Source organism: Oryx dammah, unplaced genomic scaffold (genome assembly GCF_014754425.2).
Source record: "Oryx dammah isolate SB20612 unplaced genomic scaffold, SCBI_Odam_1.1 HiC_scaffold_13, whole genome shotgun sequence".
In the NCBI taxonomy this organism is placed as follows: Eukaryota; Metazoa; Chordata; class Mammalia; order Artiodactyla; family Bovidae; genus Oryx; species Oryx dammah.
Window position 1 is genome coordinate 32,058,616 of NW_024070197.1, and position 15,640 is coordinate 32,074,255.

The window sequence follows — 15,640 nt, forward strand, 5'->3', positions numbered from 1 at the left end:
TTTCATGTTTTCAATCAATAGGAAGCTCAATGTCAAACCCTTTGAGAAATTTATTGGGATTCCACGAAATCTAAAGTCTTACAGCTGCCAAATAAAAGGGAAAATAAAAATAGATATCTTCTTCTTCTAGGCGTATACCAGATGTCTGTGTCAGAAGCAGCTGTCCCAGGGGAGGAAGTGGGAAGAGTGAAGGCTAAAGATCCAGACATTGGAGAAAATGGCTTAGTCACGTACAATATTGTTGATGGAGATGGGATGGAAATGTTTGAAATCACAACGGACTATGAAACACAGGAGGGCGTGGTGAAACTGAAAAAGGTGAGTTAGGGTGAGGAACCAGATGTGGCAGCAGTGTGGCCTGCTTTGCCAGGACCACACTGCAGGAAGCAAAGAGTTGAAGGCTAAAAACAGAATATGGACAACTGAGGGCTGGACCTCAGACTTTGCAATTGAGCTTTGAGCTTCTGGGAGAGAACAGAACTATATTCCAGAGGGAGCTGGCAGAAGCAACTGATGATGCCTACCTGAGATTTATAGTCTGTATACAACTTAGGGATTATAGTCAATAGTAATGTAATATCTTGCTGTTGTGACAGATGACAATCAGACTTACCATTTTGAAATGTATAGAAATATCAAATTACTATGTTGTGCACCAGAAACTAGCATGGTACTGCAGGTCGATTATTCTTCAAAATCCAACCAAAAAACAGACTCATGGACAAAGAGATCAGATGTATGGTTATCAGAGGTGGAGGATGGGGAAAGAAAAAGTTGGATGAAGGCAGTCAAAAGGGAAAAACTCCTATTTATAAGATGAATAAGTATTAGGCATATAATTAATACTGCTGTACATTATATATGAAAATTGTTCAGTGAGTAAATCCTTAAGAGTTTTCATCAAGAAGAAATCTTTCCTTTTTCTTTTGTATCTATATGAGATGATGAATGTTCACTAAACTTACTGTGGTAATGATTTCATGATGTATGAAAGTCAGATTTTAAGCTTATACAGTGCTATATGTCAATTATATCTCAGTAAAACTGGAAGAAAGAGAGGGGGTGATAATACTTGCCCTGAGATTACTGATTAGTTCTTGTATAACTTGGCACAGTTTCCTCAGGGAAAGAAAGATGTTTAGATAAATCTAGATTTTGGAGAAGCAGCCCTCAGCATGCATGATGTTTCCTGGCTGGATCTGCCAAGCTGAGTCTATTAATATAGGTTCTCCAGAACTTTTCCCACCTCAAACATCCAAGGTCTGTTACATTATTGGGCCTTCTATGAAATGTAAACCAAATCCTCTGCTCAGTTTTCTCTCAGAACTGAGCCTGAGAAACAAAACTAATGGATCTTCCCTCATAGTCAGCTGCTGCTGCTGCTAAGTCACTTCAGTCGTGTCCGACTCTGTGTGACCCCATAGACGGCAGCCCACCAGGCTCCCCCGTCCCTGGGATTCTCCAGGCAAGAACACTGGAGTGGGTTGCCATTTCCTTCTCCAGTGCATGAAAGTGAAAAGTGAAAGTGAAGTCGCTCAGTCGTGTCCATCGTGTCCATCAGTGACCCCATGGACTGCAGCCCACCAGGCTCCTCCGTCCATGGGATTTTCCAGGCAAGAGTACTGGAGTGGGGTGCCATTGCCTTCTCCACATAGTCAGCTAAATTGTTGCTAAAAATGTGTTCCTGGGATTAATTCACTACAAAGATGAGCTTATTGTTTATTCTTGTTTTTTTTTTTTTTTAATCTAACATTTACTCAATTCTAAATATTGGCCAGAGACAGCCTGTGACTCATACTAACCTTTGTTTGGTATATGATGAAAATCATATAAAATAGATGGTAGTATCCCTGTGGGCAATGATACCTTAGTTTAATTAGGAGGAGGCTGGGGCTCAGACAGGTTAAATAATTTAATTCTGTTGTAATCACACAGCTAGCAATTTAAAGACATGGAATTCAAAATTAGTGTATTCTAGAACATCTTCCCACTTAAGGCATTTTGGAAATAGCTGGACCAAAAAGATTTTATAAAAGAGAGCCAGATTTGATTTGCTTTCAGTGGATAGCCTAATAAAACGATTACCGCCCCCCCCCCCCCCCCGCCGGCCGATTTACCACTTGAGAAATCAATACCTCTCTATCATTAAAGTATAAGGAGTATCAAATCTGAATTGGATGATGGAATTACCTTGGTTTTAATCAAACATTCATTTTCAACTTAGTTTTGTAGCCTGAATATTAAGCTCCTTGGTATGATGGAAAAGATTGGACTGGAACACTGATGAAAAAATTAATTTCAAGAATCAATAAAGAGTTTGGCTGCTGGAGAGGAGGCATGGGTGGGATGGGAGGGAGATTCCTGGGAGGAATCTTTTAGTAAAGGGAGCAGGGAGAGATGTGTTCTCGGAAGCCCACTTTTCACAACATACAAAAGCAATGTTGTTGGGTTTGGGAGAAATATGAGGGGACCCAAAGAAAAAGACAGTAGGAGTGACTCTGTCATAAAAGAGTGTGGAAGTTGGGGTAAACTTTGGATATATGGAAAAATCAGCATTAGTGATGATGAATGGTGTAGTCACCGAAGCCTAATCACCAGCCTCAAGGGGCTGGGATAATCCCTCCCTCTGGTTTCTCCTCTGGAAAAGTAGCTGTGTGAATTGGCCTGTAGCACAGAGCTGTCAACTTGCTTTGTTAATTAATATGACTGTCCCTCCTGCCTGACACTGTCGTATGAGCAGTGACATCAACGATTCCTGCCCGCATCCTTGGCTGTTCAAGTAAGTGGGTAGTTGGTTATGCTAAGGTTGTCACCTGTTTTCAGTGTATTCAGGGTATAAACACACACTGTGTCTCTAAAATCTGAAACATTTAAATCACCCCATGGGACTAACACATCCCAAATGAGCTCTCTGCATATGATTAATTTGCACATTTCCCCCCCAATTCAATGTGTTTATTTCAGGCAAAGGAATAATCTTCCATAAAGCACTGATGTTTAGGTTGAAAACAGAGTAGAATGTTCTTTCATTTATAAAAGAACATTTCCTTAAACTTATAGCATGAAGTTCTAACTGTTCAGGAGGAAAAAAAAAAATATTGAGAGGTGAATTTAATAAAGTAAATTGATGGAAGCATTATATATTATTTAATACTATAAAAAGATGTAGAGAGACCCATGAAACTATTTTTGCCTTTCAAAAATATTCTCTAATATAGTTTTTTTTACACTTGTTTCTTAATTCATTCAACTTATTTTTCTACCGAGTGATTGACTTTTTATTATTTGTCAGGCAGGCCCTTTGTGAGAGGTTGGACATCTAAAATTGAAAAAACGGAGTTCTGGTCACAGGGAGATCAGAATTTAACAGGACAGTTAAGCAAAAAAGACGATTAAAACAGAGGGGGGTGTTTCTGACCCTTGAGATTGTTAACATTTCAGGACAGAGACTTCTTTGTTGTAGGGGGCAGTTCTGTATATTGTATGGTGTTTAGCAACATTCCTGACCTCTCCTTACTTGATGTCAGAAACCACACACCCAGCCCCACCAGCTGTGATGATAAAATATAGCTCCAGACAAAGCCTAATATTCCCTGGGGTGAGGTACAGCAAAATCACTTCCTGGCTGAAAAGCAATTATGATAACACATGATAGAATCTATGAATATGGGTCATGGATGACCACTTGCAGGGAGCATTTCTAGAGCTAAGTCTTCATAGATGAGTAGGAATTTATCAAATGGATAAGGAGAGAAGGGCCAGAGAAAACAAGTGCTTGAAGGACTGGTCTTGATGAAAACAGGACACATTTAAGAAACTTGAGTGAGTTCAGTCTTGAGGGTTTTGAGATGGTACAGTGGGACCAGTTGAAAAAATCTTGCTGGAATTCAAGAGAGAAATTACAAAGACTGGAAGAAGGCAGAAAAGATAAATGTAAAGAATTCAAGAGTTACTTAGGAGTTATTCATGTATTGAATGGGCTTCCCTGGTAGCTTAGATGGTAAAGAATCTGCCTGCAATGCAAGAGACCTGGGTTCAATGCCTGGGTTGGGAAGAGAAGGGAAAGGCTACCCACTCCAGTATTCTTGCCTGGAGAATTTCACGGACAGAAAAGAAGCCTGAAGGGCTCCAGCCTATGGGGTCACAAAGAGTTGGACATGACTGAATGAGTAACACTTTCACTTTCTTGTACTGAATAGCTTGTAATAAATATTTCTTGAATACCCTGTGTCAGACAGAGTAAGTGTCAGGCTTATAAGAATGTGTAAGAGAGAGAGAGAGATGGAGGAGCTGTCTTCAGGATATTGAGATGATCTCTGTGTGACTAGCTGAAGAAGAACCAGTGCAAAGTAAAAATGAGACCTGTAGGTGGCTTGGTGGACTTAGGAAAATCTGATGCTGCAATAGCTTTGACTGAGTGGGATTCCCAGTTATCACTGAGAGATCTCTTCATGGTCTCTGAGGTATTCACTTTCAAACAAACTCCTTGTAAAGCAATGAGAGAGCAGCATTAGAAGGCATTTTAAATATTTTTAAAATAACCATTTTAATAAAGCCACGTTTATGCCTGATTATGGCTTCCCCAGCGGCTCAGTGATTAAAGAAAGCACAGAGTGCCTGCAATTCAGGAGCCGCAGGAGACGTGGGTTCGATCCTGGGTTTGGAAGATCCCCTGGAGGAGGAATGGAAACCCTCTCCAGTATTCTTGCCTGGAGAATCCCCTGGACAGAGGAATCTGGCAGGCTACAATCCATGGGGTCACAGAGTCAGATACAACTGAAGCAACTTAGCACGCATACATGCACGCCTGATTATTTCTTTATGTTCTCTGTCCACATATATATAGATGTGGATGTGTAACATTTAACACAGTTGCAGTCATAGAGTAATCAGATGTGTTAACTTAATAGCACATCATAAACATTTTACATGCTGTTATATAATATACATAATCATTTTTAATGACTACATAACATCCTATCCTATTGATGGACCATTATTTCCTTAATAAAATCTCACAGTTGGATTTGCTGTTTTGTGTGTATGTTTCCCAGGATTAGATATAACCCCTCAATGATGTCTAAACAACATCATGCATTTTTGAATACTGTGTGTTTTGGTTTTCTGTTGAATTAATCCCTCAGGCAGGACTTTTAGAAGTGGGATTAGTAAACTCGGGAGTACTGAGAGTTTTATGGCTTATGTAGTATGTTGCTTCATATAGCTGTATTTCAACTACTCATGACATGGATAGGGAAACTACCTTAAATCTCTTTTGGAAGGAAGCAGGGAATAAATTAGAGGTAGATGCTTAAATGTTGTCCATCCATCAGCTCTGCTTTCCTTTCAGCCACAGTGATTGGTGCATGCTATCACTTGGTGTAGTCATTCCTGGGTGCTGGGGAGGCAGAGGTCAGCAAAGATCAGCACAACTGCATATAGTTCTTTGGGATGCTCCTTACCCAGCAGGGGTGGGGGACAAGGGACTCCAGATGGGCAGTTAAGGGGCCAGACCAATCTGTCTGGGGGAGATGGGGAGGATTTCATAAGCCTGGGATGACCACCAGAAGACAGTAAAGTTTCACCAAACTAGAAAGGACGTTCCAGACAAGCATTTGCAAAGATCTGGGGAGCTTTGCTCTAGATTCGGCAGGTACCAGTCAAACTATACTATACCAACTTTAACATTAACAAGGTTTTCCAGTGGAAACAGTACTCTGGGTCCTTAGGCGTGTACCTAAGCCAAGTTCAAAACATTCTGTTACCAGGTGAATCGACAGATTATCTGAGAGAAGAAATTTTCTTCTTGCCTGGTCTCAGAACTATCATATTCAGGTTTTTGATTTTGTCTAATAATCACAGAGATTTTTGAAGGATTGCAGCAGTCTCACACCTTCAGCCTATAAATACCATTCCTTCCTGCTGTTCAGTAACCCAGGGAAGGACAAAGAGAACCATTCCTTCCTGCTGGGGAACCCAGAACAGCTGAGGACAGATTTTGCTTCAAGAAAAGGGAATGTTCTTTGAATCTGGCGAGAAAAGTGTCAAGGGTGTTGAATGCTTTTAACTTTCCTGAAACTGGAACCATCCTCAGTTAGAATTCTGTAGAATTAGGTTAGGACTAAGCCCTATGATTATATGTCCATTCAAAATAATACTAGGCAGATGACAGCAACAAGGCAGGCAGATGCTAGCCTTAAAAGACCCAACTCTTTGCAAACATTTGGGAGTTCAGCATCATTCAGAGTGCTAATTAGAAAGTTCTGTTTCCGGGCAGGAAGGCTTGTTTCTCCTCTGTGATTTTACTTTGCACCCGTTGCCGACTGATTTCACAGAACCACCCCTCCTTCAGAATGTGGGAGTGCTTACTATCAGTTTCTTAATAATGACAGCAATTCAAATGTTACTTCATTTTTTTTTCACATCTGTGTAAAATCTATATTATTTATAATTGTTTTTCTTTCAATGGACTTTTGTACAAATATACATTCTTTTAACTGGGAAGTACTCATGCTGTCCTATATCACTTGCCATAAATAGGAAGTAACCTAAAAATGAATTCAGTCTAAACAAAGTGATGTCATTCCATTCTAGCTAGAGAGTTCTATCATAGTCTTTCAAAAGGGAGATTAGGAAGCATAACAGGCACATTAAACATTAGTACTGAGATGTCCTTGATGTGTTTGGGAATGGAAAAATTGGAAAAGGGGTAATAGTATCAGTAATTAGGATAATGTCATTCAAAAAAACCCACCTACTCAAATTACCCATAAACTGTGTTAAGTCAGATTATGGACCACTGATGATAAGGTTTCTAGACTTTGAGAAATGCTCTGTGGTCAGAAAGTTTAAAAATGAGACTGTTAATATGATTAAGCTAGAGTGTGTATAGGTAGAGGGGAGAGTCATCTAACAAGACATTGCTTTTTTCTCTAAAATTCATTGAGTATTTTTATTACCAAGATTCTTAGTACTTTTCAGAATGGGCTACAACATTTATTTTTGTAATGTTTTAATTCCTTTCCTTAAGTGGTTTTAGTGACTGAATTGGGAAGCCTTAGTGTGTTCAGAGAATGTGGTTCATTTTAGATGATGGGGTCCTTCTGAGTCTGCCATGCTCCTAGAATTACCCATTAAACACATTCCAAGTTTTAACAATTGATTTGTCTGATTTTCTGACCAAACGGCTCAGGTAATTGGGTATTGAATAGACACTGATTTTCTCTCTTTGAACAACTATTCACACTGCCCTATAAAAACAATCAGGTCTTTCTCTTCCATTATTCTTTCAAGGAATTGGTTGTCAATCTTCTCTTCTTTTTTGCCAGCCTGTAGATTTTGAAACCAAAAGAGCATACAGCTTGAAGGTAGAGGCAGCCAACGTGCACATTGACCCGAAGTTCATCAGCAATGGGCCTTTCAAGGACACCGTGACAGTCAAAATTGCAGTAGAAGATGCTGATGAGCCCCCTATGTTCTTGGCCCCAAGTTATATCCACGAAGTCCAAGAAAATGCAGCCCCTGGCACTGTCGTGGGGAGAGTGCATGCCAAAGACCCTGATGCTGCCAACAGCCCGATCAGGTACAGAGAAACTTTTTTTGTAAAGTCTGGATGGGGAATTCTAGAGGCAAGAGGTTTTCGGAAAGCCCTACAGGAGACACATCCTTCAGTCTCAAGAAGGGTCCAAGATATCATTCAATGTACACAAGATGAAGACTTAGGAGACATTAAAATTCTACTCCAGTTATTTGGATAGACTCATTCAGGCTCCATAATTTCTGGAGCAGATTTCCTGGTTATACTAGGTGATATAACCCTTATCTTCACCTGTCTGTCTCAGAGAATTGTGGTGAAGTATAAATAATGGTTGTAAAATAATAACTGTAATTCTAATTTATTGAATACCTTTCTATGCTCCTGTTACTTCACTAAGGGGAATCAGATACACAAACTAATTTATCCTCTCAACATTATTTTATAGGAATTATTATCCCTTAAGCTGAGACAAAAACAGGGTTCTGCAGGACAAAATGACCTAACCAAAGAACCCAGATAGTGATCAAGGGGCTCAGAAAGCAAGCCCTGTCTATCTAACTGCTGAACACTTTGAAGAGAAAATAAAGTGACCCTCAAATTTAGAGTGCTTTTCTTATCATGAATACATTTTTGTGACTTAGAAAAGAAAACTAGAAAACAGAACCCTGCCTCCCCTGCCTCCCCAACCTGAGCTAATAACCAATGAGACTGGTGATGAAGATGAGACAGTGATGAGAAAGAAGCTGACCAGAAGGAAGCTTGAGTTATATAGTCAAGGCATGTCTATATAGGGCAGGAATGGAAAGTTGTCTGAAACCTGCCCTGGATTCTAGCAGGTGTTTATACTTCCGTGGCCATTCCCCTAATTCTGTTCTTGCTTAGATTCCTTCCTCTGCCTCCTCATGGTCTCCCTACCCCCAGACCACCACCTATCTTTCCATCATCCTGTAGCAAGATCCAAACATCATATCGTGCTTCAGTTAAACAAAACAACAAAAAAAGTCAATGATCAAATTGTTTCTCATTGTCTCATAGTCCAAAATAATCTCAAGTCTCTCACTTGGCTTAAGCTCTTCTTCAAGCCCCTCCCCACCCCCACCCCCACCCCTCAGTTACTGCTGGTCTCTCTGCTTTCTTCCTCTCCCTTCTCACCAGACTCTCAGTTGCAGCTAGACTAGGCCATTTCCTGACCTTTTCTAGTTCCTGACCTTTGTATGGTCTTCCTCCTGGTTGGAGCTCTCTCCCTCCTCCTTTCCAGCTTGCAACATGGTACTCATTTTTCCCACCTCCACTTAGGTGTCATGTCCTCTAGGAGTTCTCCCAGGCACCCTAAGATAGATCGGATGCAGCTTCTACCTCACAGCTCTTACCATGCTGCATCACAGTGACAGCTTACACTGTGTTGCCATGGCATACTCAAAGAGGGCCCAGGGATATGTCTGTCTAGGTCATGGGTTGATAAGTTACAGCCCACAGAACAAGCCACCATCTGCATTTTGAGGAACCTCTATACTGCTTTCCATAACAGCTGCATCTTGAACAGATGTCTGAACTTAATAAATGACTCACTGGAAAAGACCCTGATGCTGGGAAAGATTGAAGGCAAAAGGAGGAAGTGGCAGAGGATGAGATGGTTAGATAGCATCACTAACTCAATGGACATTAGTTTGAGCAAATTCCAGGAGATGGTGAAGGATAGGGAAGCCTGGCATGTTGCAGTCCATGGGGTAGCAAAGAGTTGAACACAGTTTAGCAACTAAACAACAACAACTGCTAAATGAAATTAGCTGGACTCAGAAAGACATAATATATAGCATGTTACTCCTATGTGGAATCTAAAAAAGTCTAATTGATAGAAACAGAGAATAGAACAGTGGTTGCCAGGATCTAGAGAATCGGGGAAATGGGGGGGAGGGATATTGACCAGCATGGTAACTATAGTTAATAATAATGTATTGTGGACTTGACATTTACAAAGAGAGTAGATCTTAAGTGTCCTTGCACCCCCCACCACACACACAGACACACCCATGAATCGTAACTATGCGAGGAGGCAATGAATATGTTAATTAGTTTGATCATGGTAATCATTACACAAGGTATACTTATTTTGAAACATCATGTTGTTAGACATTAAATACAGATGATTTTTTTTATTATTAATCATACCTCAATAAAGCTGGGAAGAAAAGTAAGTATATCTGAATATGAAAAAAAAAATAGACAGTGGAGTTTTTCTATTTATACCGAAAAAAAAATGCTGACAAGGCAGAAGGAAGTACCAAATGTAACTCTTGTTCAGTTGCCTGTAAGTCTTTGAACATTGCCCCTCCGGGGAGAAAGGAAGACAGTTTTCTTGGCTCCAGACAACCCTGCACTAAGTTATACAAGTTAATCCTCAAACAACCTTGAGACAGTGATCACTTTAGGATCCAATAAATGGAAATACTGGAGCTCAAAGTGCTGACATGAATTACTCAAAGTTACATGACCAGTCAGTATTGGAGACTGGATTTTAATCCGGATCTGCCTTGGGTGGTTTACTCTGGCTGAGCAGGCACTAATGGAAAGATTTCCCAGGAAAGTTTGAGTACTGTGCTCTGTATGCAAGAAGATACATTACATAACGACTGAGGAGCTTGATAGCACCTTTAAACTACTCAAAAATTTTCATGGTGTTAATTTCAAACGAATTAGCTTTGCCCTAGAATATTGAGGTACATTAGCAGCGTTTTAAAAGTGGTGATGTAAACACACACGGAACAACAGCTCATTTCCTTGGCACCTCATTATTTCCAGGGATCCACATCTGTGACTGGTTATTTGGGTCATATTTTCAATGGAAGCGATTCTGTATGTGAAGGCATTTTTCATGTCTATAATTATCCAAAGATGCTCATTACTGCCCTTGAACCAACTTCCCTCACCCACTCAACTCCTAGTTGTTAGAACTACCAAACAATTCATAGAAAAACATTTAAAGTTTTTTATTCAGTAAGCTTTCTAGCCAGACTGCCTACTTTCCTGAGTGCTTATCTTCACCTTTAAGGGAATTTGTATCCTTGGACATACAGGTAGGGCCTTATAGTGTCACCCAAACTCTTAGCTGCTTAGAAATTTTTACAAATCTTTCTTCTCAGATTCTGTAGTATTAGAGATCCTTTCTTTACCATTGCCTTCCTGAAATATTCTTTCTTCTTAGCTTCATTGCCAGTAACCTCTTCATGCCTCAGACATACATGGTGTCCTTGCTAGTTTTCCATCCCAGCCCTGGCGACGCCCTGAGACTCAACCTTTGACCTCAGATTTTCTTTCTCCCTGTGTCCACTTATTTATAGTTTCATTCCATTCTGCTGTTTAAATTGAGTTAATGCTCCAGATTTTCTGCCTCTAGACTGATCTTTCTCCCTGACTTTAATTCTGTACTTTGTCTGCTATCTGCTGTGCATTTTTACCCACTTCCTTTTTCCTTCCCTTGCTCATTCATTAGAAAGATATTTTTGAGCCTATGCTTCTTGTGACATACTTTAAAAAGAAGAAGATCAGCTCTACTCCTGACTTTGTGAAGCCTACGGTAGACTTGAATCTTTCCTCTCCTGGCATGGCAGCATAGCCCTAGTAGAATTTCAGTCCCTCCTTCCTGCTAAGTTGACTTTGTTTTTATATTTCCCAGTGCCTCCCTCTCTGTGACACTCATGCTAAAAATTCTCTAGGACTCTCCCAGCTCCCCACAGATCTCCAAATATCAACTGAATCCTACTGGTTCTGTCTTCATCACACGGTCTTTTGTTCCCTCTGTCACTCCTACACCTAACTCTCTTATCACCTCATATCCCTTAAAAACTACATCAACTCCTTAAGTTTCCACTGCTCCTTCCCCCACCCTCACTAGCTCAGACCACCTTGCCCACCCTATCGTATTCATCATCCTGATGCTCTGATTCAGTCTGTTTTTCCTCTGATCGAAAGCCCCTCGTGATTTTTTCACTGGATGAAAGTCATACTCTGTAGACTGACATTTGAGAGCTTCCATGATCTATCCAGTGTGTAATAGTGGTGACGAGAGCAAAAATCATAGCAGCTATATTTGTTTTTCTGTTTACTATATGTGAGGCACTAGGTTATACATCTTCAGCGTCTATTATTTCATGTCATTCTTACAGAAGACCTTAAAGTTGGGTACTATTGATATTCTAGTTTAAATGATAAGTAAGCTGAGATTTAAAGAACTTAAGTGGCTTCTCCAGTATCTCTTGATGTATATACAGCGGGACATGAACTTGTACCTAGGACCTTACAAAACCAAAATCCATGTGCTCCACTTGTATAGAACAACACTTTGTTAATTATCTTTCTTCCCATGAGCCTGTCTTATCATGTCAAGTAGATAGTAAACTCCCTGGTGTCAGGGAAAATATATTATTTTTTTCTCTTTTTTTTCACATAGAGCTCTGCTTAGGGTTCAGTCAGCTCAATCACTGAGCCTCTCCTGACATTTATGAGGTGTGTGATAGTTTATCTTCTGTTTCATCACCGGTGAAGGGGACTCATCATTCTGTTCCCACAGGGAGCTGTGAAGTCAACGGTGTCATGGATGAGCTCAGGTTTTATATTTTATGAACTGCTGCTCCATACTTATTTCCTCCTTCTTGGAAATAACATGATCTAGAACTGGAAGATCCAGGTTCTAATATTGGCTCCCCAGAAACCAGGAGACAGATCATTTGCAAATCCCATCATTTATAAATTGAAGAGATTAAACTCTGTGATACCCAGGGTCTTTGCTATCTCTTTTTTGTAATATTATTTGGTTGTATGGCTCTCAGTGAATGCCTTTAGACATATGTACAGCTGGCCATCTTTAGCCATGGACTCTGTATTGATGGGTTCCATATTGATGGATTCAACCAACTGCAGATCCAAACTATTTTGAGGGAAAAAGTCCAGAAGGTTCCAAAAAGCATAACTTGAATTTGTGGAACACCAGCAACTATTTACTGGAGAAGGCCATGGCAACCCATTCCAGTACTCTTGCCTGGAAAATCCCATGGACAGAGGAGCCTGGTAGGCTGCGGTCCATGGGGTCATGAAGAGTCGGACACGACTGAGTGACTTTCCTTTCACTTTTCACTTTCATGCATTGGAGAAGGAAATGGCAACCCACTCCAGTGTTCTTGCCTGGAGAATCCCAAGGGGAGCCTGGTGGGCTGCCATCTATGGGGTCATACAGAGTTGGACACGACTGAAGTGACTTAGCAGCAGCAGCAACTATTTACATAGCATTTACATTATATTAACTATTTTAGTAATCTAGAGATAATTTAAAGTGTACAGGAGGATATGTGTTGGTTATACGCAAATATTACACCATTTTATATAAGAGACTTGAGCATCCATGGATTTTGGTATCCTCAGGGATTGTGGATCCACACCCTCGTGGAAGTCAATGGACAATTGTCAACACTTATTAGAGCCGTGTCTCTAGTACATTATCCTGGGAAAGTTATTTTACCTTACTACACCTCAGTAAAGACCATTCCTCTTGACCCATATTCTGCCTCAACTTTCCCTGTAATATTCTAGAAATTACTCTGTCTTTTTCTTTTTAAAAAAAGCAAATTTTCTAGTGGACAGGAGTAGCTGAAACCTTCCAACTACGGTGTTAGGCTTGGCGGGGGGGGGGGTCATTAAAGTGTGGGGAGGATGCTCTACAAATGATGGCCAAGCCTGCTTTACATATTTCACAATGGAATTCAGAACCCAGCTACCCGAGAACCGCTAAGACCAAGTACATTGAATAAATTTATTCAAACTGTAGTTATCATTTTCCTTTAAGTATGGATAAAACTGATTTTTTTCTATACTGTGGATGATCTTTGATGATAACTTTAGGTAAACTTAAGAGTATTTAATATTTCGTATGCAAAAATCTGGCAAAAGTTCCATACCCTCATGACTATTTGAGTAGTTTGGAAGCAAGGTAAACCCGCTTCCCAAATACAGGTTCATAAATATTCAGACGGTTGATGATTGTAGTAAATATGAAGAAATCTGCAGCCTGTTATTCCATTTCTCAATCAAATATGCAGCATGTTATTCTGTTTCTCAATCAAATATGCTAAACAGCTCTTTCATTCATTGTCCTGAATAAAGAATTCCAATGTGGCAAGATGATTTCTATAAAAGATTCATGTACGAAGTTTGAAAAGTAAATTTGATTAAAAAGAAAATCTAGCTCAAGCAAGTCATTGAAAAAGTTGCTTTAAATATAGCATGGAGAAAATATTCCAATATTAAGCTGCTTAGAATGTCTCAGTCTAATTGCCTCATTTGCATTCTGCTTAGGTATTCAATCGATCGTCATACTGACCTGGACAGGTTTTTCACCATTAATCCAGAGGATGGTTTTATTAAAACTACGAAACCTTTGGATAGAGAAGAAACTGCCTGGCTCAACATATCAGTTTTTGCAGCAGAAATCCGTAAGTATTATCCTAAGGGTTTTGATTCTACTTTGCCAAATATTATTCCTTTAGACTCTCTATATTCTGAAAAATAACAGATAGTTGAGATAGAACAAGCTTTATTTTTTAGTCTTAAACATATTTTTCAATCTTTAAAATTTATTTTTGGTCATCTATCTACAAAGACATATAAGCAAATAGAGTTGTTTTCATTATCTTTGGCAGAATTGGGTACAGGCTTGGCACATGAGCTGATAGCCTGTAGCAGCTTGAGACTCTTCACCACCACTGAAAGATTCCCCACTTTATCCTCAGTTTTGTTTAAACCCAGAGCAGCAGAATCCTTAGAGCCAAGATTTATGGGTTTTTGTTTACCTATGAGGGCTTCCCTGATGGCTTAGATTGTAAAGAATCTGTCTGCAGTGCAGGAGACCCAGGATCGATCCCTGGGTCGGGAAGATTCCCTGGAAAAGGGAATGGCAACCCACTCCAGTATTCTTTCCTGAGAATTCCATGAACAAGGAGCCCGGCGGCTACAATCCATGGGGTCGCAAAGAGTCGAGGACCAGAGATTCTCAAACTTGATCACGCAGTGGATTATCACGAAGGGCTTGTTGTAACAAACATTTCTCGACCCCTCCCTCAGAGCCTCTAACTCAGGTCTTGGGTTTGGTTTGAGAATTTTCATTTCTAACAAATTCCCAAATCATTTGATGCTGTCCTGGAACCCTCCTTTGAGAGCTGCTATTGTGGACTACACTCTGGGGAGCCAAGCTACATTATAAGCATTTGGAATTAAACCTCAGCAGAAAGGGAAAACTGGTTTATTTCTTACTGGTCTAATGTTAGCCTTTATTCTAGGACATTACCCCCACACTGGACTTGGCATGCTTCGGGTTTTAGGTGACTTTTGTGCCAACCGTCCATTTGCCTGCAGGGCCTGAGTGAAGCTGGAGCTCACTCTTTCCCGGGAGTAACCTTGGACCAACATGGATTCTTCCCTTGCACATGTTTACCATCTGAGTTCTCTCCTTTCAGACAACCGGCATCAGGAAGCCAAAGTCCCTGTGGCCATTAGGATCCTTGACGTTAATGACAATGCTCCCAAGTTTGCTGCCCCTTATGAAGGCTTCATCTGTGAGAGTGACCAGACGAAGCCACATTCCAACCAGGTAATGCTGCCCTGTCCTGGCTAGAGCAATCATTTAGAACCAGAGTTTGCTTTCAAGAGCATCCCTTGGAGAAACTTCCCAACTGCCCAAGAAGGCTTCAGAGCCCTGGTTTAGCTCAGGAGCTAAGTTCTCTAATTAAAATCAGGCTTCTTAGCCAGCCAGGAATTTTTGAATAAATGATGTGTCAATGTTAGCATGATTTATTTATGGGCCACCTTTCTCTTTCAGCCAATTGTTACAATTAGTGCAGATGACAAGGATGACACAGCCAATGGACCAAGATTTATCTTCAGTCTACCCCCTGAAATCATTCACAATCCAAATTTCACAGTCAGAGACAACAGAGGTTCGTACCAAGGTTCCTGTGCGTTCAGAGAAGTAGAAATGGAAAACAAATGGCTTTTATATTGCAGAGCACAAGTATTTCCCCCTAATCTTAATAATGCCTTTCTGTTGAAGAACAAACA

At 40.3% G+C, this 15,640-nt stretch overlaps 1 protein-coding gene across 1 annotated transcript in view; it reads left to right on the top strand.

The window, feature by feature from the left end:
- Positions 1–15,640, top strand: part of CDH11 (cadherin 11) — a 153,899-nt gene that overhangs the window by 115,782 nt on the left and 22,477 nt on the right. Inside the window, exons 7-11 of the mRNA XM_040253737.1 lie at positions 131–318; positions 7,329–7,582; positions 13,883–14,019; positions 15,040–15,173; positions 15,402–15,519. Coding sequence (XP_040109671.1) covers positions 131–318; positions 7,329–7,582; positions 13,883–14,019; positions 15,040–15,173; positions 15,402–15,519 — 831 coding nt within the window. The remainder of the gene's footprint in view (positions 1–130; positions 319–7,328; positions 7,583–13,882; positions 14,020–15,039; positions 15,174–15,401; positions 15,520–15,640) is intronic.